The sequence below is a fragment of the Buceros rhinoceros genome, unplaced genomic scaffold (genome assembly GCF_000710305.1).
Source record: "Buceros rhinoceros silvestris isolate BGI_N320 unplaced genomic scaffold, ASM71030v1 scaffold41931, whole genome shotgun sequence".
Classification (NCBI taxonomy): Eukaryota; Metazoa; Chordata; class Aves; order Bucerotiformes; family Bucerotidae; genus Buceros; species Buceros rhinoceros.
In genome coordinates this window covers 1-21,380 of record NW_010396749.1, presented here as the reverse complement: position 1 = coordinate 21,380, position 21,380 = coordinate 1, and the positions used below count along the sequence as shown (strand labels likewise).

Genomic DNA, 21,380 nt, shown 5'->3' with positions numbered 1-21,380 from the left:
TCCTAACTCTCCGCTGTTTCGGCTGGAGAGCTTTTCTCTGCTGTTAGATCCCGCTCCTCGCCACTGCCCGCGCCCCCCACTCCCAGCGCGAGAGGAATTCAACTAGGCTGGAGCGAACCAAGGTTTTTTGCACTCTTATCTCGCCGTTGGCTGCCTGCCCAGAACAAGCTGCCTGCTGACCTGACCTTGAAAAAAGAACAGTTTGTGTAAACATTCTCTACTTTTCTTTTTCTTTTTCCTTTCCCTTTTGGTTTGTAACTATATGCATATATATCTATATATATGTAGAGTTATGCATGAATTTATTGTTTATTAAAAGTTTGTTTCAGCTTTTCCGAACGCAGACCGAGGTGTGAATTTCTTCCTTTCCCTTTAAACCCCTTCTGTCTCCAACAAGACAAAAAGGGGGTCTGTTAAGGGAATTAGAGGAGTTGTTTTACCTCGGTCCCTCGAGCCTTAACAGTGTTCTATACATTTACTCTCATTTCTTGATGTGTAGTTTTTGTGACTGTGAAAAACTCCTTCTCCCCTGTTCACTATCTGGGCTCATCTTTCTTCAATTCAAAGCTATGGGGCTGACACACAGTACGGGGCCTGTGTTTAGGGAGTAACCTGCTGAAAGCCACTCGTCTAAACAGAATGCAACCAACTACACTGCTGCTGATAGAACAGACAATGCCTAGACAGGGGCATCTCATACTTAAGTAATACTATAAAAAAAAAAAGAAGAAATTACCTCAATCGCCCGATGCTGTGGTAAAGCTCTTTCAATGTGATCATTGCCTTCAGCCTTCAGTTGGACATGATACACACATCCAGGCTAAAAGCAACATTCGGATGATAAATCCCGACACTGAATGATACTCTAATTTTAGAACACAGTAAGACAATTTTCTAACATTCCATTTAAGATATGCCACCCAAACAGATCTAACTCTATCCAGTTAAATTCTTCCTTATCCCAAATGGAAAATTTAACTCAATAACACTATTAGGGGCGTTTACTGCCAGTAAATACAAAAGGGCTATCACAGAACTTTCAGTAGGTTGTTACGTCACAGTATTAAAAGACATCATCTGCTGTGATGTGTTTTAGCAATAAAGAAAATACATTAAACAGGATTAAAACCTGATTAAATACTGCTTTCTACTTCAGCAAATTGCTTACTCCATACATAGTGGTCCCAAAACTTCAGCTTCCACGTTTCCTGCAGAACAGCTGACTTCACATATATGCTGTACAATCAGCATCACACATACACCCAATACCCCACTAAAAATGCGCTGTCACAGTACTTTCACAAGAGAAACTAAACGCTTCCCAAATGCTTTGGCCTGAGAAAACTCCCTGCTGTGAGACCTGAACCCTGGAGAATCCCTGTTTGACACATCCAGTACCCTGACCAGGGGCTTGTGTCACATCCTGGAACCGTTCAGCGTTTGTGGGAGGCCGTTGCAGTACGCTGGCACCAAGTCCCACAGATCTACACTACAAGTTTTTCCTCACATTACTAGAACGAATGTTCACTACATGACAGTGTTTCCTAACAGAGAGAGACTCAAGGGAATCTGAGCTAGCGAATGGGAAAACAGAAATTGGTAGCTAATTAATAAAACCCATTTCATTGCTCTGTTACCACACTAACATACATGTCAGAGAGTGTTCTGATCCTTACCAGAAGGCCACGTAGCCTGAATTTGCCCTCCTCATCAGTTATCGTGTCTTCTCCATAGATGCTACAATCCTTCTGCCCAACAGCTTCCACTGAGACTCCCTGCTCAGGCTCTCCGTTTAAGGAAGAAACTGTGCCATAACAGCTAGAGGTATAAAGAAAACCAATTGCTACAGACGTACGGATGCTGGTTTAATGCACGTTTTAAAGACATTTTACCGTTAAAAGTAAAATTGCTTAAAGCATTAGAATTCACTGCAGTTTAGAGCACAGCTTCAGGATTCCAAGTTCCCTGACCTCCATGAAGAGCAGCACTTACTCCTGAGGGCAAAGAAAGGAAGGATGTTGAAGTCAGATACCTGAATTGGTCTACCATCCCTAGAACAGCCCTCTTCCCTCCCACTGGACGTAGCACAAGCCACTTCCAGTGCCACTGATGCAGGGCCTTCATAGCAATGTTTCTCCATACAGCCCTGCCATCTGGGCTTAGCTACATATCCACACACATGAGAAAAAGCAAAAAAGGACTCATACACAGCGTTGTGAAGTTAAAATGTGCCTCCTGAAGTACCCTCCAAACCTTCAGAACAGAGGTGTATTGGGAGAAGACACATATTTGCATAATGCATCCTGCTACAGTACACAGCACTTTGCAAGCATTTCAGCTCTACTGACCTGTAAGCTGTTCTGTAACCAGTTATCTGAATTTTAAGATTCTGTCCTTCCTGAACTTCAATCATTTGTGATGATGGTTCAAAGCGAAACTCTTTCATCATGGGTTTAAAGTAATACTGCCCTGGGCTCTGCAAAGAAGCATAGAACAAGTTGTTTACTGATAGTGACATAAAAATTCAGCAACTCCAAACAATTACGTTTCTGCAAGAGCTCCCCAAAAAAGCTAAAGTTCTCTGTCCCAACCACAGGTTAAACTGGTCAGAAAACGTGAGCACTGAAAGAGAGGGAGCACATGGGACAATAAACCAATGGAACTGCACGAGGTGGTAAAGCCTGAAGAGGAAAAGGAAACTCTGGCCACGAAACCGCAAGACCTCAAGGACAGGAAAGTGACCAGGAGAGAAAGATGACTGCAACGCATCTGTTCAGGCATGTCTACACACATGTACAGATCAATAAACTGGTAAGATTTCTTTCCTCTAAAGACACCCAAGTGACCATCAACAAATTGGCTTGTTTCACATTTACAGATTGCAAATTAGTAACTGAGATCAATCAACATCATCTACTACCTGTTGGGGAGGAATCTCTTGCCAGGGTGGATTTCACATCTGTCACTTGCTAAGATTTTAAGTGCTCTCTGCTCTGAGGGATCTACCTCTGTTTGTGGGTTACTATCTCACAGGAGACCACACATCCCCTTACCACTGAGGAGAGTCAACAGCATCCCTGTTTTGGAGAGCAAAGTAACACAGCATCATGCCTGCAGCCACATTCTGAAGAATCAATTTCAACTTACCAGGTTGGAAAAAGTCAGCATGCCATTATCCTGCGTCAGGAGGTTGGACCGAAACATCCCTCCACTGAGAGACAAGAGAACTCCAGCTAGAGCCTGGTCATCCTCTGATTTGATCTATTTTTGAAAAAGCAATGGCTTTAGGCATAAGCAAGGGTTGCTTTACAAAGAAGGGTTCAATTCAGAAGCCCCTTACTGACTGCACAGATGTGCTGGCTCTGAGCACTCAGCTGTAGGCAGAAGTGCCACATCTGTTAGCATAGCCCCTCCTGCGAGACTGCAGGGCCACCGAAGTTTGTGCTCTCAACATCTGGGTAGTCACAGCCGCACAGAGCGTGTGTTGCCAGAACAGTCATTCTCTATCACTTCACAGGACATGCTGGGAGCCAGAACAAAAGCATCCCAAAGACAAGAACTAGGCACTAGTTGAACTGGACTGTACATGAAAAAAATCACCTTGCGGGATAAACCTCAGTAAGAGAAGGAGGTCCAACTCTACAAAAGCAAATAAAGCCAGTCTTTCAGACTGCACGGTCTAACTTTCACTCTATGAACTTTGCAAAATGTCTTCTGCATGGCAAGTCATGATCTACAACTAAGCTCATCCACTGAGATTTGTTTCCCAAGACAGAACTATCATATTCCCAAATCCCACACCCATTTGTGTTTGGCTGGGACACACGGGGTTAACTTTTTGGCCTGTCTAGCTCTAACTGCACACACTACTCATTCAGAACCTAAAGCGTTCAGAACATTACCTCGAATGTCACCCCAGCAAGAGCGAAAGCTTTGAAGTCCCCAACTGTGCCTTCCACTGCAGTCAGAACAAACCCTTCTTTCTGAGCAGTAATTGTATATTTCAAGTCACTGTGCAGTGGCCCAACACTTCAAATAAAAGGAAAAAACTAATTTTAAAAGAAGCACTTGGATATCATACACATGTTGTCAAGCCACCATTGCACTCTAACTAAAGAATCCGAAAGGTCAAACCAAATGCGTTCATTACCTGTAAGCACCTTTGTCATCGGTGAAAACTGTGATAAGCGGGGACGTTGCTCCCTTTTCACCAATGACAATCTCAACACCTTCCAATTCAGGATGAATTTGTCCTTCCAGAAATAAGCCGGCTTTTCCGTGAATCTCTATCAGCTTGCCAGGACAACTCTCTTGGTCATTGCAAAAGGGATAAGAGACAAAGAAGAAAGCAAAAAATACACTCGCCATTCTGCCTTACAGCAAGAGTTTAATTACTTCCAAAGTGATCAGCTGATGTTCTTTTACCTTAGAATAAGAGATCAACCCACACGATTCTTAGGGCCTCTCAACATATCTTAAAACATCTGAACATTCACAGAATCAGTAATCAAGTTCCAAAGCTATAAGCACATCTCCAAAACAAATATTCTGGATTTGCTCAGTGCTTTGAGGATACATTAAGTTACATATACTGCAGCCACAAGGAGAAGATTCCAGCAATATTCCCTTCTAGCTGATACTACGCTGAACTTTGACACAATTTTTTTATATCAAATTCAGGTCAGCATATGTCATGTTTATGCCCCCCCCACACATACACAATGTATTTAAAATGTGCACAGCAAAAAGACCCATAAAAAGGTGTACCTAATATTTTCTAGGATTTCAAACAAAGTATGTTCACTTAGGAACCTGAGGGCAAGACGGACACTGACTTAAGAGGCATCAAAAAAAAAAGAAAAAAAATAGGTCGATGACAATCTACTACTGATTGACTGTAATCTACTAGAAAGAAAACTTAACAGAAATTTGAATTTGGTAACAAACTCAAAATACAAACATTGCTTTTGTACTTTTTGGGTTTTTTTTTACGAGAGTAATACGAACAATTCTGAGACCCTGGTGTAATGCTCGGAAATCTAGCCCTTCCTCTTGCACCAGGTCGTCTTTCAGCACTTGGGAAGCATATTCTGCTGATAAAAAGCGTACCTGCACCCTCTACCAAGTACCCGTGTGTCCAAATTCCAGAGTGAAACTGGCTTAACAAAAGAGCTGCAACTGAAACTTTCCTAACGTTACATTTGAAGAGCTATTCATATGTTCATCTATAAGGATACATTTCTGCCTGAAAAATCTACTCCTTTCAAACTAGATTTTATTTATATTTACCTCCACTAACAACTATTTCCACATAAGGTGGGTAGAAAAGCAGCTCTTTTGATGACGGTGTCACAGTAATTTTCTCTCCAGACCTGTAAAACAGAAAGAAGACACAATTAAAAGAACATGAAATCAGCAGATCTCATGTAGAACAGAGTAGTGCATATTGGCCCAAGAATCCATCTAAATACCCCAACGGAAAAGTATCAACAATAACCTAAGCAAAACTCACATTATGCAGTACTAGCTTCCATTTAGCTGACAGTCAACAAGAACGGGCACAGGTACCAACACAGCAGCTCTTTCCTACATGGAGTATATCACTGCTGTGGCGGAAACACCAGACAATAGTACAAAGAATAAGCCTTGACCATTGGAACTTGGTATTACCTCGCCCAGTATGAAAATTCATATAAGAATGGTCCTTGGAGTTCCTCCACCATTTCTTGCACCGGTGGCTTTGTTCCTTCCTCCTCTTGACCCTTCTTTTCTCTCTCCTGTCGGCGGGACTCAATTTCTGCCAGCTGCTGCTCCCTCCGTAACTCCTGTACAGATTTCAGGGGCCCTAAAACTAAGGCAGGTTCACTGTCAATGGATGACCTGAAAACATGGAAGGGAAAACAAAGGGATAAGAGCTTGTTTGATCTGTAAATTACTGCCTTTATACCACAGTAGAAAAGTCCCAAATTCTGCTATTTATTCCAACTGAACAAAAACTTCTAACCCCCATATCAGTCAGTTACTGCTAGAAAGGCTCATTCATAGGGACAACAGGTAACCTACCCAGCCTAGCAGGAAAGCACCGACTTGCAACTCTCACCAGTTCTGCCCCATCATGCTGTAACCATTCAAGAAGTCACAGCCCTGCTGCCTCCTCCTCCCTCTGCCACACCGCAGCATCCCACTGCAGAGCCAGTGTCACATGCCTACGCCTCAACCACTTTGCACAGTCCCACATCTTAGCTTAGCTGGGGTTTTGGTGAGTAGAGAGGCTTCATTTTGCACCGAGTACCAGACACCAGCTCTGCTGCAGGGGCTACCACCTCCCAGAGAAGCACTGACGAGCCAGCAAGAGTAGTAAATTCTTAAGCCAAAGGACCAGCTTGCAAGAGTACCTTTAACAAAGCCCTAAACCAAAAGAGAAAAGCTGGAGAACAAGCTTAATTGAAATAAGCCTAGTCAGCTCACTTTTTTTTTCAGTACTGGGAACTTTCCCTCAGAAGCTACCCCTCAGAGCAGATTGCTAGATAAATTTAATCTAGTTCTTTAAATCAGCTCAGAACAATGCATCGCGTTTCACTTCCCCTGATCTTACATCCTCTCTTCTTCTAGCCATTTCTTCTCATCTCCAACCACCCTTTGTATCTTATCTTCTCTCTCTTCTACGATAATCTGAAAACTTGTCACAAAACATCGCAAAATTCTCTGTGAGGAGTGAACTGAAATAATCATGATTAATTCTCCTACAATTTTAGATTATCAGGATAGTTCCGTCTCCTGCTTCAGTCTTCATCTACATTCTGTCTTTAAGAGAAACAGATACTATTGGTCTATCACACTAAGTTTCATAAAGGCTTTAAATCCATTCTCTGCAGTCTGGAGATAATATAGAAATGTATAAAAAAAGTACTTTTATTTGTTTAAAACCTATTAAAACTCTGTACAGACACACACAGTCTCATGAGATTCAGAATAAATTACTACAGTCTCATTTTTCAAACGTAACAAGCCATCATCAAAAATTGGTAAGTATCAGCTTTATTTTTGGGGTGTTTGGGTTTTCTTTTTGGTTAACTGAAAGTTAACAGGTCACTGCCTTGGATCTGGTACACAAACACAGATTTGTAAGAACAACTGGCTTGCTTTTAAATCCAGTGTTTATTTTAAGTTTAAATCAGTGTTTATTTTAAGTTGACAGCATTTCACAAACCAGACTTTGGCTGAAAAGCTTCAGGCAGGCTTGAACAGAGACGGTGTGGCAACTGAACTGCCTTCAAAGCATTTGCCAATAACCTCAAAAAACCCATCCAGCCTAGAAGGTCAGTATAACAGTCACCTTCTCACTAAGTTGTTTTGAAATCCTAAAGGCTCCCTGCTGTCTCAGTGGTTTTTTTCAAGCTGCTGTAGTTGCCCAGGAGTTCCAGTTACAGGTTCATTAAACTCAGGCAAGTTGAAGCAACGCTCTGCAGGTAATCTGTTCTCTGAAAAGATGTTTTCTACACAAAAAAGTTTGAGAGCCCATAGTATAGAACAAGTGGACATCAGCACAGCATTAATAAAGCACTCATCGTTATCTGACACTTCCAGGCAGATCTGGCGCCTCATACAATTAAAGCTGTTCACAAATCAGTGCTCCCTAGTGAGCTGTCTGTTCAGCTAAACATAAATTGGCGCATTAGTGTGTAATCACTCTGCGTGGTTTTCCTTTTATAACCCTCTTCACACCAGTAACAATGCTCTAAAGCAGCAGATTCTCATTCTGAGGAATAAAAAAGGGAAAAAAATAGATGCTAGTGCTAAAGAGCTCAGAGCTAAGGTAAAACAATAGCCTCTGAATTCTGAAATTTCAGTTCATTCAAGTGCATAACAACTCAGAAAATAATTCCTTTTTACCAGGACACACAAGTAGAAAGAGGCTATACTGAAATGAAGAGATGATGCTCAAAATGAGGGCTGGGGATTATTTTTCTGTCTACAAAGATCTCACAGCACACCTCAGCATAAAAACCCCTTGCAGTCTAGAGTTGGATGCCATCCCCTTAGAAAGCAGCCAATATGCTATTAACACCAGAGTCAAATTTTATGAGAGATGTCTTTTTCTTGCACTTTTTATAGTCCCAAGATTTCTTTGTTCTTACTTAATGGTGATAGTCACATCCATCAGTTTATCTGTCACAACTGTGCCAAGGACATGGTGTCGAACTGCAGTGAGCGTCAGTATACTAGGAGAGGACCTGTAAATCAAAGTAACAGAGAGATGAGCTCAAGATCCCCTTCCTAAAGGAAATCACCAAATCTTCATTAGCCAAGTTTGTGCTCCCATCCCTAAGGTTGAAGTGCTTTATGAAAGATGGCACACAAATTACACAGCAAAGTTGTGATGTTGAGATGATGGCACTTTGGAAAGGGAGCAGATCTCAGCCTTAAACCACTGCATGACAGTGGCCAAATCGATTCCCTTCTTTGTGCCTCCTGCTTCCTCTCACGCTAAAGCTGATTTGATTGATTTCGTACGTATGATCCCTTTACACACAGCAGGACGTTCAAAAGTTTGTCGTATTAGACATAGTTCACCAAGATGCCCCAAGTCTAATGTTTTGCTGCCACAAGAGGGTTTCTGCTTCTATCCATTCACTCACTTTGTACTGGCTCTGATGTTCAGCATATCTCTCCTGGAACTACTCTTAGTTCACTAACACAGCAGAAAAGAATCAGGATTTAATACCGAATTTGTTTTCGGCCATGTTGATGAATTGGAAGTAGTCTGGGAGCAGAAATCCTTTTCTGGAAGCAAAGAGCCATTTAGCACCTTCCCAGATAACTAACTAACTACCGAAACATGGCTGACTTAAGAAGATCCACACTGCCTGCTTGTGATTAGGGTGAATATTTATTCAGCTTACAAAAACCGGGGCGAGCAGAATCAAATCACCACAGTCAGGGCACTAGGGACATACATCGGTGGTACACGTCTCTTAGAAAACTTACTATCCTATTATTCCATTTAAACTCCCACCAGTGATCAACAGTTTCCACTGAAATATCTCTCCTTTGTTACAAAGCAAAAGCAACATTAACCAGACAGAAAGCTGACAGAAATATCCATTTAAAGTAGCAAAAGCATCCTGAAAGCCTGTAATTAATTTTTTTTTTTAAGACTAGCAAAGGCAAGAGAACACCTACGCTACACTTGGCTAAAGCTGCCCTCTATTGGTTAGACAGTCACAGCAACACATCCTAAATCGCTGAAAGAAAGCTGCAGCTGAAGGAAGCTTTATGTAAGAACACTGATAGGTGTAAGATCAAAACCAGACTTTGCTCTTACGTGTCGTAAGTATAATACTCATGTTCAAACTGGTGACAGGAACGTGGGGTCACTTCATAGACACCTGAAACATCAAGTCAAAGAATGATCCACTGAAAACATTCAAGCATACTGTGTTGGCTGAATTCTCAAGATGACATGAGACCTGAGGTATAAAAACAATTACAAAATTTGACTGTCCTGCCTTTCACAGAGACACTTGTAAATTAATTCACCTCTGTTCACTAACAGATCACTACCGGAAGCTGTGCAGAGTTTCTAATGTACACTGATACAAAACACAATTAGGCATCAAGATAAACATCATTACAAACACAACAAACCAAATAAGCTCAGAAGCAACCTGTTATGGTCCCATTGCTGACAGCCTTTGACTGATTACAGAACCACTGTATTACTGTATTGTGAATGAGACCATTGGCTCTATGGACGAAATAGTCAAAGCTGAAAACTGAACCAAAATCAAATACATTTGTTAACTGTTTTGCTAAGGGACCATAACAAAGAATTAGCTCTAAGACATTAAAAGGAGAGGAAAAAATCTAATTTAAAAACATTCTTTTTTCCGTGTTATAGATAATTTTAACAGTTATCCCTCAGAATCTTGTATTGAAATGAAACTTCTAATTGTCAGTCACATTTTAATGTGACTGACAATAGAAGCCACATGAACAAGACTATTTTAACATGCTCTTCATTCATCAAAGCTAAAAGCCCTTCATCAAGTCCAACAAAGAAATTATTTTACTTCTCAAATCTGTGTTTAGGCAAAGGACTAAATAGTAAGAGAAATCTAAAAACTTGAGAATGGAGCATTTATATACAGATGTAAATAAAACAATGCCTCTCTGAAACCTCAGCAGGTTCGTTTTTTTTTTAATTCCCAGCAATATTAGTTGACTGATTCTTTTTCATTTTTTAAACTAACATTTTAGACCTGTTACCTGGCTTTGAAAGACAGAATCTATTAACTCCTTTGGACAGGTTATAAACACCAACATTCTCTGGTCCATTTCCATCCTGATAAAATTCCTGTGAAGCCACAACACAATTCACTATTACTAACTACTGAACAACAAGATGGAAACAGTATTTGCCTAAGGACACATTAATGCTTCTCTTTTATAGCAGCTAACAACTCAAGACCAAAATGGTAAAATACCAAATCTAAGAGACAAATCTCAAAGCGCTCTTCAAACAGCAATGCTGCTGTGCTCTATGACTCCCTAGAGACACGAGAAAGCCTTGATTCAAGCATAATCCAACCTACCGACACGAGTTCATAAAAAATACGGGGAAGTTTGTTAGCTACGTACCAGTGTAATTGCATGAGAAAGGGAACACCTCAGCATATATCCAGTCTGCCTGAATTCTACTCCCAAAACATCTTCCTCCATGACTTCCAACTCCAAAGACTTATTCTTCCAGCACCAGTCTTCATGTACAATGCTTACTAGAACACACACCACACAAAGCATTTAGTAATGTAAGACTGTGCGACTAAGGACAGGTTTTGCAGTATTAACGTCCCTGACAATAATCTTCAAAGCCAGATATACAGCAATGACTCTAGCAACAGACCTGGCTCACAGCACTGCAGCATCAACAGGAATCCAGCGCGTCCCGTAACAGAAAAGCAGAAATAACCAAGTCTGTCACCCTGGGAAGTTCTGCAATGTGCATTACCATCGTGATAGTCAAAGAAGCCTGGAGGATATCAATACCTAACTCCAATTTCTCGGCAGAAAGACATTCTGACCCGTGTATATAAATAGCAATCTGTATATGCTACTTCTACAACTTCCCCTGGAAAATAATTTATTTTCATAGTAGGCCAAGGCAAGCTGGTCAAAACAGGAAAAGAGCAATTCTTTCAAATTCTGGAAGCAGAAGAACTAGGGTGTGCTCCTGTTCTTAGGCCTGGGACAAGTCAGCTCATGATAAAGCCCTTTTTCCTCACACCAGCCACGTAGACCCTAAAATATAGGGGAGCTACAAGCTGCAAGCTGACAAAAGTGTTAAGCATGCAAGATTAAGAACGCCTCATGCACTGTTGTGTAGTATTTGTCCAGGTTCCCTCAAGTTTCAGAACTAGTTCCACGTTGGGCACGCTGTAAACAGGATCTATAACAATACGTCACAAATTCAGCTACTGAGCTAACACTTCGAGCAGTTCCCCATAATCCTACCTTTGTATTTGCCCGGTAACACGTTTTCAAATGTGAAGGCCACTGAGTTCATGTTTCCAGAGAGCTGCAGGTTGCGTTTTTCACCTTGGCGGCTCACAGAATGTAATGTCACTATCAGATCACCACAAGCATCTGTACAGAAAAGACAGCAGAAAATGAGTCCGCTCTCTGGCTTGCCAGCTTTGCCTCCAAAACCTCCACTCCAAGCAAGCTTCACGTGTACTAACGTTAAAATGATTACTCTATTCCAGAAGAGAATGTGACCAATTAAAAATCTTGCTCTTATTTCTTAAGCACATGTCTACCAGTGCTTTTTCGCATTCTTCTGGACGTTTCAGACTGATAATTGGACTCTTTATCTAAAGGCAAGTAACAACCAGAGGCCAACGCTAAATCCTTGGGTTCACCTTGATCTGCAGAACCTACAGGTTGTAAACACCTGAGAAGCAGAACATGCAGTGCAGATGATCCAGAGAGGAAAAAGGAAGGGGTAAAACTGACACAAGTCAAGCTCCAATCGTTATCGGCTGAAATCAGTGGGTAATCAAGGAAAAGAGCAGGAGACAGGAACCTCAGCCTAGGAAAGAGAACAGAGATTGCAAGCTTCTGGCAACAGCCTCAGCCTCTATCCTACAAGTTTCTACAGGCACTCTTTTTTCTTTTTCTGAAATGTCTTTGTACAGTATCCCTAGTGTCAGCCAGGAGCATTTCCCTCCAGGGCTTACACAAACAGGTCAGAATTCCTTCCTGAGGAAGGAATACTTGCTTATTCCTAGCACGTATTAAAAATAGGTACATAACTATACTCCAAACTTAATTAAGGTACCTTATTGGGCTGTAAGGCCTCCTGAAAAAGAGGCTGCTTTATCTATGTGCTGGAATTTAAATTTACTTACCTGCTGATGGAGCTAACCACAACAAGTGTCTTGATCTAAACAGCACTCATGCACTCATGCAGTGTAAAAGTTCTCTGTTTCCATTTCCACTTCACTTTCAAAACTGGCTTACCTAAACAAGAGACCTTCCCTGAGACAGATGCCAAAAACTGAGAGAAGGTCACATCCATTACTGGTCTGTCTGCAACAATAACAGGGAACACTTTGGGTTTCAAAGCCAGTCCCGCTCTGGTCTCGGCCTCTGGAATAATTACCTGTAGAGTATATGACATCGAGACATCACCAGCTGTTAGATACCAGTCCAAATACACCCACTCTGCTGAGTTCAATCCACTTATCAGAAAATGGAAATTTGTTGTAAATCCAAGGCAAAGCAACACCAGCCTCCTAAATACGCTTTTCAAAATTCTGTACTAAAAATCCTCCAAAAAACTGCAATAAAACTGAGCTAAAAACCCTCTGAACAGATCAGTTTCAAAAGCCTGAGTGAATTTCACTTCAGGATGTACTGCTGCTCCTACACTAGGCCAATTCTTTATCTCTGAGGACAGCTAAGAGGCCTCACCACCAGTCTGCACCCTCTCCCACAATGCAAAATTCATAGTGGTTGTGCTACAGCTTCTGCTGAAAAGACACGTATTATTTGTCTCTCTCACAGGATAACATACTATGATAAGAAGTGATCTGAGGGACATCACAAGCGAGAGGAGAGGGAAATAAGAACTTTCAATCCCTACGGCCTGATCTCGTTTTGACAAGTGTAGAGGACAAGGAGCGTGGGAATATCAGCTTACTAAAAAAACAAAAATGGAAAAACTGTCATTGTTTAAATAACGCAAACAGGAGAAAAGGACCAGGAAAATCAAAATTCTACTTCTCAAATTTTAGAAATTAAACATTTAAAATCTTCTAAAACCTCATGACAGTCCTACAATGAAGAAATGGAAGCTCATTCTTACCTGAATATTGTATGTACCCGATTTTGCCTTAAAACAAAATGCTCCATGAGGGTCGGTTTCTGTTGTTATCAGTGATGTTTTGTCCTTGTCTTGAGGCACCATGGTTACCTTGTATTTACTGATCTGTTTGACTGTGTCAGGGAAACAAGTTACTGAGATTCGGCCACACACACTGAATCTGTTAAATAAAAAAAAGCCATCAAAATAAGTATCCTGATTTGACAAAGCTCACAGAAAAATACTCGCTTTAAAACTTCCTTAAAAAGTAAAGCTCACTGTGTTGAGGCACTAGCATAGGAATTGGAATGGATTTCTTCGGAAAGCGTTCGTGTCAAAGAGACACTACAAGCAAACACAGTGGAGCAAGTGCAAACTCCTGTACGGTTAAGGGGCTCTTCTCTTTTTACCAGCCCAATCACTTCAAGCCTTTTTTCCTTCTTTCTTTGTTGGCTGGTCAGGCAGTTGACATAGGTTTGCCATCCCTCCGGTTTTAAGTAGTTTGAAATGTTTTGCGTGGAAGATCTCCAGTATGATAGGTAATTCACCAAAACACAACCCTAGTACAGCTGCATTTGTGAAAACACCAGAGGACAAATTCGAAGCTGATAGATAGGTTTTACTCGTCACCTTCAACAGCACAAGATATTTAGTGACTGAGAGAACCATAATTGATCATTTAGCAGCACATGCGGTTTTTTCTAATTAGCTAGCTAAGCCTGTTTAAGCTGTTCCCATTTGCCTCTGGATATTTCCGGTTTTCACTTCCCTGGAAAGCTGCCATTGCTTCCTCACCAGGAGAAGCTCCTGGACGCAGAACCACACACCTCCTGTTTCCCTCAGCTCACACTGTATCTCCCACCACCACACAGCTTTACACTCCCAAAATCATCCCATCACCATTACACAGGCTTATGCCCAGCAGTCAAAGAATCACAAGCAAGGAAAAGACAACCCATGTAAGAAAACTACGACCCTGAGAGTGAGCCACAAATTGTAGAGTTTTAGTACGACACTGCAGCAGACAGTTATGGAACTCCGCTCTTGCAGAGAAGGAAACTGTCAGAAGTGCAGCATCAGTGGCAGAAAGTTTCTTTGTTCCCTTCTTGGTTTGCACACTGTTAATTCCAAAATTGCTCAATATACCCATATCTTAGCATCTTCATTTGTAAGAAAGAGGTTATTAAGAGGATGCTCTAAACCTTCATGAGTATTGAGCAAAATACTGTGGACAAAACATTATCCTGCACTCATGCTGTCCTATTTACCTTGAATTTCTTGATCAACATTTAGCTTCTGACAATAGTTCCCAAGTCTGGGCATGACATGGGAGAAGACGACCAATTTTTGAGACCTTGTCCACCTATGAAATTACATTTTCCTCACAACACCAGTACTTACCCTGTTGCAATGATGTTTGCTAGCTGAGGTGTATTTGGTGCAATCTTCACGGTAATAGTGTCAAAGAACAGATGCTCTTTCCTGGCATGAATTGTGTATGTGCCTGTTGTTATGTTCTCAAGGCGGAAAGAGCCATCAGATTTTGTTTTTACTGTAACAAGTAATTAGAAGAGTTAAAAAACAGAGCATGTGTTGACTGTCTATCCTTATGTGTCAATAGAGCCAGAGGGGGTGCACTGCTTTAGGTTATTTGTAACTTGCATTGCAAAACCAAGAAACAGGGTTACGTTTTCTTACTAGATCAGCCTTCATTTCTGTATTTCAAAGGACAGTTTGGCATATGGATGAAAGAAAATAAGAGATTTTCAACAGCAAAACAAATACTCTCATCTAAGCCAGAAAACACAGATCTACTGCATGTAAACCACTCAAATATTTCAAATAAATTGAAACAAAAGTAGTGGATTGTCCTGAAGGGTTAATCCCACCTCATACACTAGTCCTGTACTTAGGCTTAATGAAGGCTTCCCTGTAGTAACAAAGACAGGACCACTGCATACCTTTGATCTGATTGTTCAGAGTCACTGTGGCATCGGCCACTCCTTCTCCTTCAGGACCGTTCAACACTCTGCCTGTGACAGAGAAACCCATCACGTGGAAAACAGGCTGAAATGGGGAAAAAGTTGACATTAATCTTTACTCAGCAAAAGCAAACGCACACCTACAGCAATCAACACTGACTGTATTTCCCTCCCTGACCCAGATAAAAAGGAAATGTATTTCCAGCTTTAGGAGGCAAATGTACCAGGGTAAGCACAATGAAAGTAGGTATCAATCTCCAGGCATACTGTTCCCCTAGGTACAGGAACAGAGTCTCCATTAATCTGCATCAGTACAGTTCAGAGGGCCCGAATCACAGATCATAACGCCATAACACAGGGCGCTCTGCAAACCGAACAAACCTACGGCCCTTCTCCAGAGGCTTGAAAATCTGAATGAGAAAATTTATGCAGCCTGAAAGACAGCCGCCTGCTCGCGACACGGACATGAAAGTGAACACAGCAGACAGTTTTTTCCTATTTTGTGTCTCCCTAGTAAAAGGGCCTGAAGAGTAGAAATACAGCACAAAGCTAGATACTGACTTCTACCATCTGTGCAAGCTTCTTACAAAGAAGTTTTTCATAATACACCTGCTTTCTGCTAAAATCAGCTGTACTTTGACAGGAATGAATGGCACAAAAAGATCATTTCCTCTGAATGCCTTACCTCAATCTGCAAACTGTCATGTTCTACAAGGAAGTCTAATCTCGATGGTGCAACATCAAAGGTAATTCTCTCTCCCCTGTAGAATGGTATCTGAAAGACACATCGCTTTGACTGCTAAGAAGCTATGATGACAGAATTGTTTTTCATTACCATTTCCCGTGTCCTTATTGCCATCAGACACTTCCGTGAAGGGCCAAATGGGCTGCAAACTTTCTGGAAAAACTACCTCAAGCGGGATGGAGACAAAAATAAAGGCAGTATGTCAAGACTGCTTGATGGTAACCATATGAGATTATCCAAAGAGACCAAAAAGTAACCCTCTACTCAGAACACAGCGAGGGTACTTGGATGTGCAAGAGCTTACAGACAGGAGGGTATATGATCACTAGAAGAGTTAGGGGAATGAGAGAAGTCTGAATGCCACTTCTAGAGCATGCGGACTGAGAATGCAGGACCATCACCCTGGGCAGTGCACAGACAATCATGCTTCCACCCTACCCGGACGTAATAAAGAGGATAGGCAAAGAAGAGAACAGAGAACTTAAAGGACATAAGGTGGCTGTAGCCAGCTGAATCTTCCAGACTCCCAGCAGCCTCTAGGTGTTGTTCTGTGGCTGGCCAACGTATTCAGGTAATTCAGAGCCTGATTTGCAAATAAGTCCCTCCTCAGAAACCATACCACAAACTCCCCATCACAGCAACCCACCTCACTGTCGTATACTTTAGGTTGGAGGTTCTTATTCCAATTACTTCATCCAATTCAAAGTAATTCAACTACCTGTTGTAACAGCTATAAAGGTATGCGTGATCTAGTTTAGAAAATGGAAGTTAACCCAGTGGATAGACAAGCAATGACCTTCCTGGCTACTTACCACAGTGTATTTCCCACTTGGCAGAGAACGAAAGCTGAAAGATCCATCTTCTTTTGATACGACATTGCACAGATAGGACAGAGACTCATCTCTTGACTGGAATCCATCCACAGGAGAAATATTGCAGCCCACAACATCCTGTGGCAATAAATGAAATAAGACTTTTTTCTCATAGGAGAACAGAGAAAATAATTACAGAGGGGATGTAGAAGAGTTCAAAATACTATACTGTGAATGAAGGATGGGAATTACAAAACTATTTTAAAGGCAAAGTTTGATTGTGTGGCTTAAAATTCATGTATAGGTAAAAGAAGAAAAAACAGCCAATAATCAACTCTATGGTAACAAGGACAGAAAACTGGAAATTCAGCATCCCCCAGTACCCCAGAACTGCACTGTAAGTCTTAACATAAACGGACTTCAGTTCTGTGAACAGGTTAATGTTACAGAACACAGCTCTATTCCACATAACATCTCAGGACCAAATGTTTCACATGCATAACACACTTTAAAGGTGGCAATAGTAGCTGTTGAACTTTGTCTTCACATCAAAAGGGCAAAGAGCAATGAAAACCTCATGCCAAAGATAGATTACAGCTACTGTACAGTGAACGTCAGGATTTGTCTGGCAACATCTCGTGTCTTGTGCCAGAAGCGGGTTTGCGCCATGGAGAAGTGTCATCATCATGACAGAACACATTTACTAACCAACATTTAACAGGCAAAAATGTGTAACTGGAAAAATACTGTCTGAAAACTGTAACCTTTAACCCTGCTGACCCACAGGGAATACACAACTCAGTAACATGCTGTGAACCACGTTAGATTTTGCACTTGCTGCCGGCTTCAGTTCAGATCCTAGTTTTCTGTGCCCCTGAACAACCTGATTGTTGAGGGACTGGTTCTTTGAAAACAACAATAAAGAGCTGAAAACAGTTAAAAGAATTTTTTATTTTCTTGTGTGCAAAAAGTAAGTAGACCTTAAGCCTCAATTTTGCCAACATTTAAAGAGATAGCTATTCTGTTTCACATCTGAGTAATTCCATGGAGGTCATGTGAAAACTCAGCATGTACACAAAGGGCCTGGTTGAAAAAAAAACACCACCTCAAAAAAAAGTGAAAAGGTACTGACAGACCATTACCTCTTTAGTCACCACAGAAGAGAAAAGGAGGAACATGACCCCCTTCATTGGCTCTCCATCACTCCTGACTGACCCAGAAACATTGTAGCCTGCAACAACCAGAGGGCTGGCAGCATAGGCGTTAGAAGTGGTAACCTGAACCACGGTGTTTGACTGAAACACAGAAACACAGACAGTTTCATCAAAAGCAGGCATGAGATCTCGTTTACAGCACCTATGTAACAATCAGAAGCTGTCTATTCAACAACAGAAACAGAGGCCAGGGCAGCAGTATTCAAAGAGGGTCCACAGGATATCCAAAACTCGAAGACACTAAACCAAGCACGCTTTGCAAAACAGTATTCTTCCTGTTTAACTACCCAGGAATTGGTCAGGATCTCAGAACTCCAGAAAGCCAGCAGTCTGAGAGGGAAGGACTACAGCATCTGCTACAATGTTCAAGCTCCTGCAAAATGTATGGGATTAGAAGACCGAAAGCAAGAGCTCGTTTTGCAGTCCTATCCTGGCTGGCTTCATTATTTCCAAACAGGGTCTGCACAAAGCACTTTCTTGACTACCCAAAAATATGTGAAAACTCCATTAACCTTGTCCCCTCACAAAAACCCTTCCTCACATGAGCTGATCAAGACAAGGTCCAGCAGATCCATCCTCACTAAACAGGTAAACCAGAACTTTCGCAGGCTCTAACCTCTTTCAACATCCAGGTAGGGTGAGATGCAAAGATTTCATATTCACCAGGAAGCACTTTAAAGAAAGCAAACCTGTAAGGCAAGAAAGGGGTTAGGCCTCTTCAGGAACAGTCACAAACATCTGTTTACAGAAAAAACATTTAGGCTCTACGTACGTGTTAGAAAAAATATTTTGGAACTACTGTAATGCCAGTCGATGTGGCAGAACTGAAAGAACCTTGTGTAAATGAATTGCTGAATTAAGTATGCACCACCCACACTCACTTTCCTCCAGGTTGCGTAACAGTTGCTTGTATGTTTATGTCACTGCCAGCATTTCTCAGCACAACCTGGACTCCAGCAGGACCTAACGTCTGACCTTTGCTGAGAACCTGGCAAAAGGAAAAGAAACCAGAGTATAAATGGATAAAAATAACTTGCAGAACTGAAGTTTAATGTTTTTATGAAGGCAGAATTAGCATAAAATGGAATAAATCAAGATGAAGGAGTCTCACCTTTCCATTCACAGAAAACCCTGTGAACACAAAGTTAATATCACCTCCCTTTGTGCAAATGTCATTAATGCCATCCACATGGATGTCTACACTGGTTGGTTCTGGAGGGAAAGAACAGTGGCACAGCATGGTAGTTAGCAAGAGAGCAATCCTGGAGCAGTTCTACTTTAGCTTAACAAAACTCCCACGGAAATGCTTTAACTCAAGCACACAAGTGTTGCTCTGAAATTCTTGCCTCGGTGAAGTTAAAGTACCCACAAATCCTCTTTTCCCCTCCCACTGGACTCATTTCTGTCAAAACCAGAATTTCTTCAAATCAGCTCATGGGTTACTTTGTCAGTGTCTACCTGACAGCTTTATTTTCCTCTGGTGCAGTAAATACATTTTAGTCATTAAAACAACACAGTAGGGCTTATCTCTTTTAAAAAGCGATTGATTTTCCCTGCCAGCTGCAAGTTAGAGATAGCTGAGTCCCACATTGCAGATACACTGTCACATTGTAAGACGATATACAAGCACTTACCAAAACTCCATCCCAGGGGAGGCTCAATTTTAAGAATGAAATCCCCCTAAAAATAAAAAAGCAATAACAGTCTTCACTGATCTAAATCCAATTTAGCTGAAGGATGAAAAAAAGCTGAACACAAGCGTCACGCTGCAGAGAGTAACAGAGGACTGAAGCGTGCCATTTGCCTTTCCTCCTACCTAAGACACTGTTCAAAGTGGCAGTAGCTGTGCAGACAGGCTGGGATGCTGGGCTCACATCTAGCCAGCTAAGAGCAAAACTTCAGTATCCCCGTGTTTATACTGCTTCCAGACCAAATCTGACTCGTGTGCAAGCAGCTCAGCATTAGAAAATGTTCAAATTTACCTCCAACTGCTCCAACAGATGTGCTTTAAACCAGCCTTTAGTATTTCCGCCAAAAGGTCCTACTCAAACATTCTGCCCAACCAAGGGATAACAAAATGTCAATCCTGTTAAAAGCTCTGCACCAAGAGTCTTAATCTACACAGAGGTTCTCTTTAAATCAGTGGGCACCACATACGTACTCTCACTCATGTTCTGAAGTTCATCCATGGAAGAAGCTCAAAGACCTAAGCACAAAATCACCGAGAGCAGAGAGCATCTTACATTCTTAGACCGGGAAGGGAAGGATTTGTTCGGCCATTGGACTAGACGACCTGTAAAGGCCCCTTCCAACCCAAACCATGCTATGATTCTGTTTCTGATCCCTAAGTTAACTAGCTCTTCAAAAGAGCAAAACGCTGAGACCATCTGAGGTCAGCTTGTATTTAATTTGAATGCAAACATCTCTCCAGCCTAAGCAGACATCAAACCTCTGATCTGTTCTGAGCTTTGTGTCTTGTTGTTTTCTTAAGATATTTTTTAACAACTGCAATTAGTCATTCAAGTTATTTTCAAGTCAGTCATATCAAAACATATTCTAATACAGAATTATTTTCATTTCTAAAGGTAGATAACTGAAAGCTTTATCTGAACTCTGTAGAAACCCGTACTTTTCACGTGGCATTTGTACAGCTGCTAGCACACGGCTGTTGGCAGTAACTCGGGCTCCCAGTGCTGCAGTCATTCAGATAAATAGTACCAATGTGACACTGCAGCTAAAATTAGCTGGCTTTTCTCGTGATAATACTTAGCACTGAGAAATAAAATAGTTACATTACAAAAAGAAACAATTGAAAGTTTGGTCCAAAACAAACTACATTATATCCTGATGCAGATGTTGAACGGGTGGGTGGCTGTTCTGACACTTGATCTGCCTGGCAGATGGGAACGTGGAGGCAGCTCCTGCCTCCAGCAGTGAGCAGGCAGCGCTGCGATTTCAGTTTCTTACCTTATCATAGAGGGGAATCATGAAATACCCATTGTTTGGAGCACAATCTGTCTGGTATTTCAGAGTACCATGTTTTGTATATAACTTAATCTAAAAGAAACAAACAAAGACAGAGAGGTATTTTAAACCATGTGAGCAAAGCTCCAGGCAGGCCTCCTCCAGCCAAGCGCTTTCACAGAGTACCACCCGCGTGTCCCCGGGGGCTAACAGGGAAAAGGTTCATTCCGGACTCCGAATGGCGGGGCAAAGCGGCTCAGTTCAGTCCCGGGCTCCGAAAGAACGCCTTCGGAAGAG

General features: G+C 41.6%; 1 protein-coding gene across 1 annotated transcript in view; it reads right to left on the bottom strand.

Annotated features, from left to right (window-relative positions):
• Positions 1 to 21,176, bottom strand: part of LOC104502067 (nodal modulator 1) — a gene marked incomplete at its 5' end in the record, with an annotated part of 27,107 nt that extends 5,931 nt beyond the window's left edge. The window contains 25 exons of the mRNA XM_010145981.1: positions 737 to 820; positions 1,677 to 1,818; positions 2,349 to 2,476; positions 3,148 to 3,261; positions 3,903 to 4,029; positions 4,151 to 4,310; positions 5,290 to 5,372; positions 5,671 to 5,880; positions 8,139 to 8,234; positions 9,326 to 9,389; positions 10,270 to 10,357; positions 10,642 to 10,778; positions 11,515 to 11,646; positions 12,523 to 12,664; positions 13,370 to 13,547; positions 14,768 to 14,918; positions 15,328 to 15,433; positions 16,034 to 16,123; positions 16,906 to 17,043; positions 18,048 to 18,200; positions 18,736 to 18,808; positions 19,001 to 19,107; positions 19,231 to 19,331; positions 19,754 to 19,799; positions 21,087 to 21,176. Coding sequence (XP_010144283.1) covers positions 737 to 820; positions 1,677 to 1,818; positions 2,349 to 2,476; positions 3,148 to 3,261; positions 3,903 to 4,029; positions 4,151 to 4,310; positions 5,290 to 5,372; positions 5,671 to 5,880; positions 8,139 to 8,234; positions 9,326 to 9,389; positions 10,270 to 10,357; positions 10,642 to 10,778; positions 11,515 to 11,646; positions 12,523 to 12,664; positions 13,370 to 13,547; positions 14,768 to 14,918; positions 15,328 to 15,433; positions 16,034 to 16,123; positions 16,906 to 17,043; positions 18,048 to 18,200; positions 18,736 to 18,808; positions 19,001 to 19,107; positions 19,231 to 19,331; positions 19,754 to 19,799; positions 21,087 to 21,176 — 2,940 coding nt within the window. The remainder of the gene's footprint in view (positions 1 to 736; positions 821 to 1,676; positions 1,819 to 2,348; positions 2,477 to 3,147; positions 3,262 to 3,902; positions 4,030 to 4,150; positions 4,311 to 5,289; positions 5,373 to 5,670; positions 5,881 to 8,138; positions 8,235 to 9,325; positions 9,390 to 10,269; positions 10,358 to 10,641; positions 10,779 to 11,514; positions 11,647 to 12,522; positions 12,665 to 13,369; positions 13,548 to 14,767; positions 14,919 to 15,327; positions 15,434 to 16,033; positions 16,124 to 16,905; positions 17,044 to 18,047; positions 18,201 to 18,735; positions 18,809 to 19,000; positions 19,108 to 19,230; positions 19,332 to 19,753; positions 19,800 to 21,086) is intronic.
• Between the last annotated feature and the right edge of the window lie 204 nt (positions 21,177 to 21,380).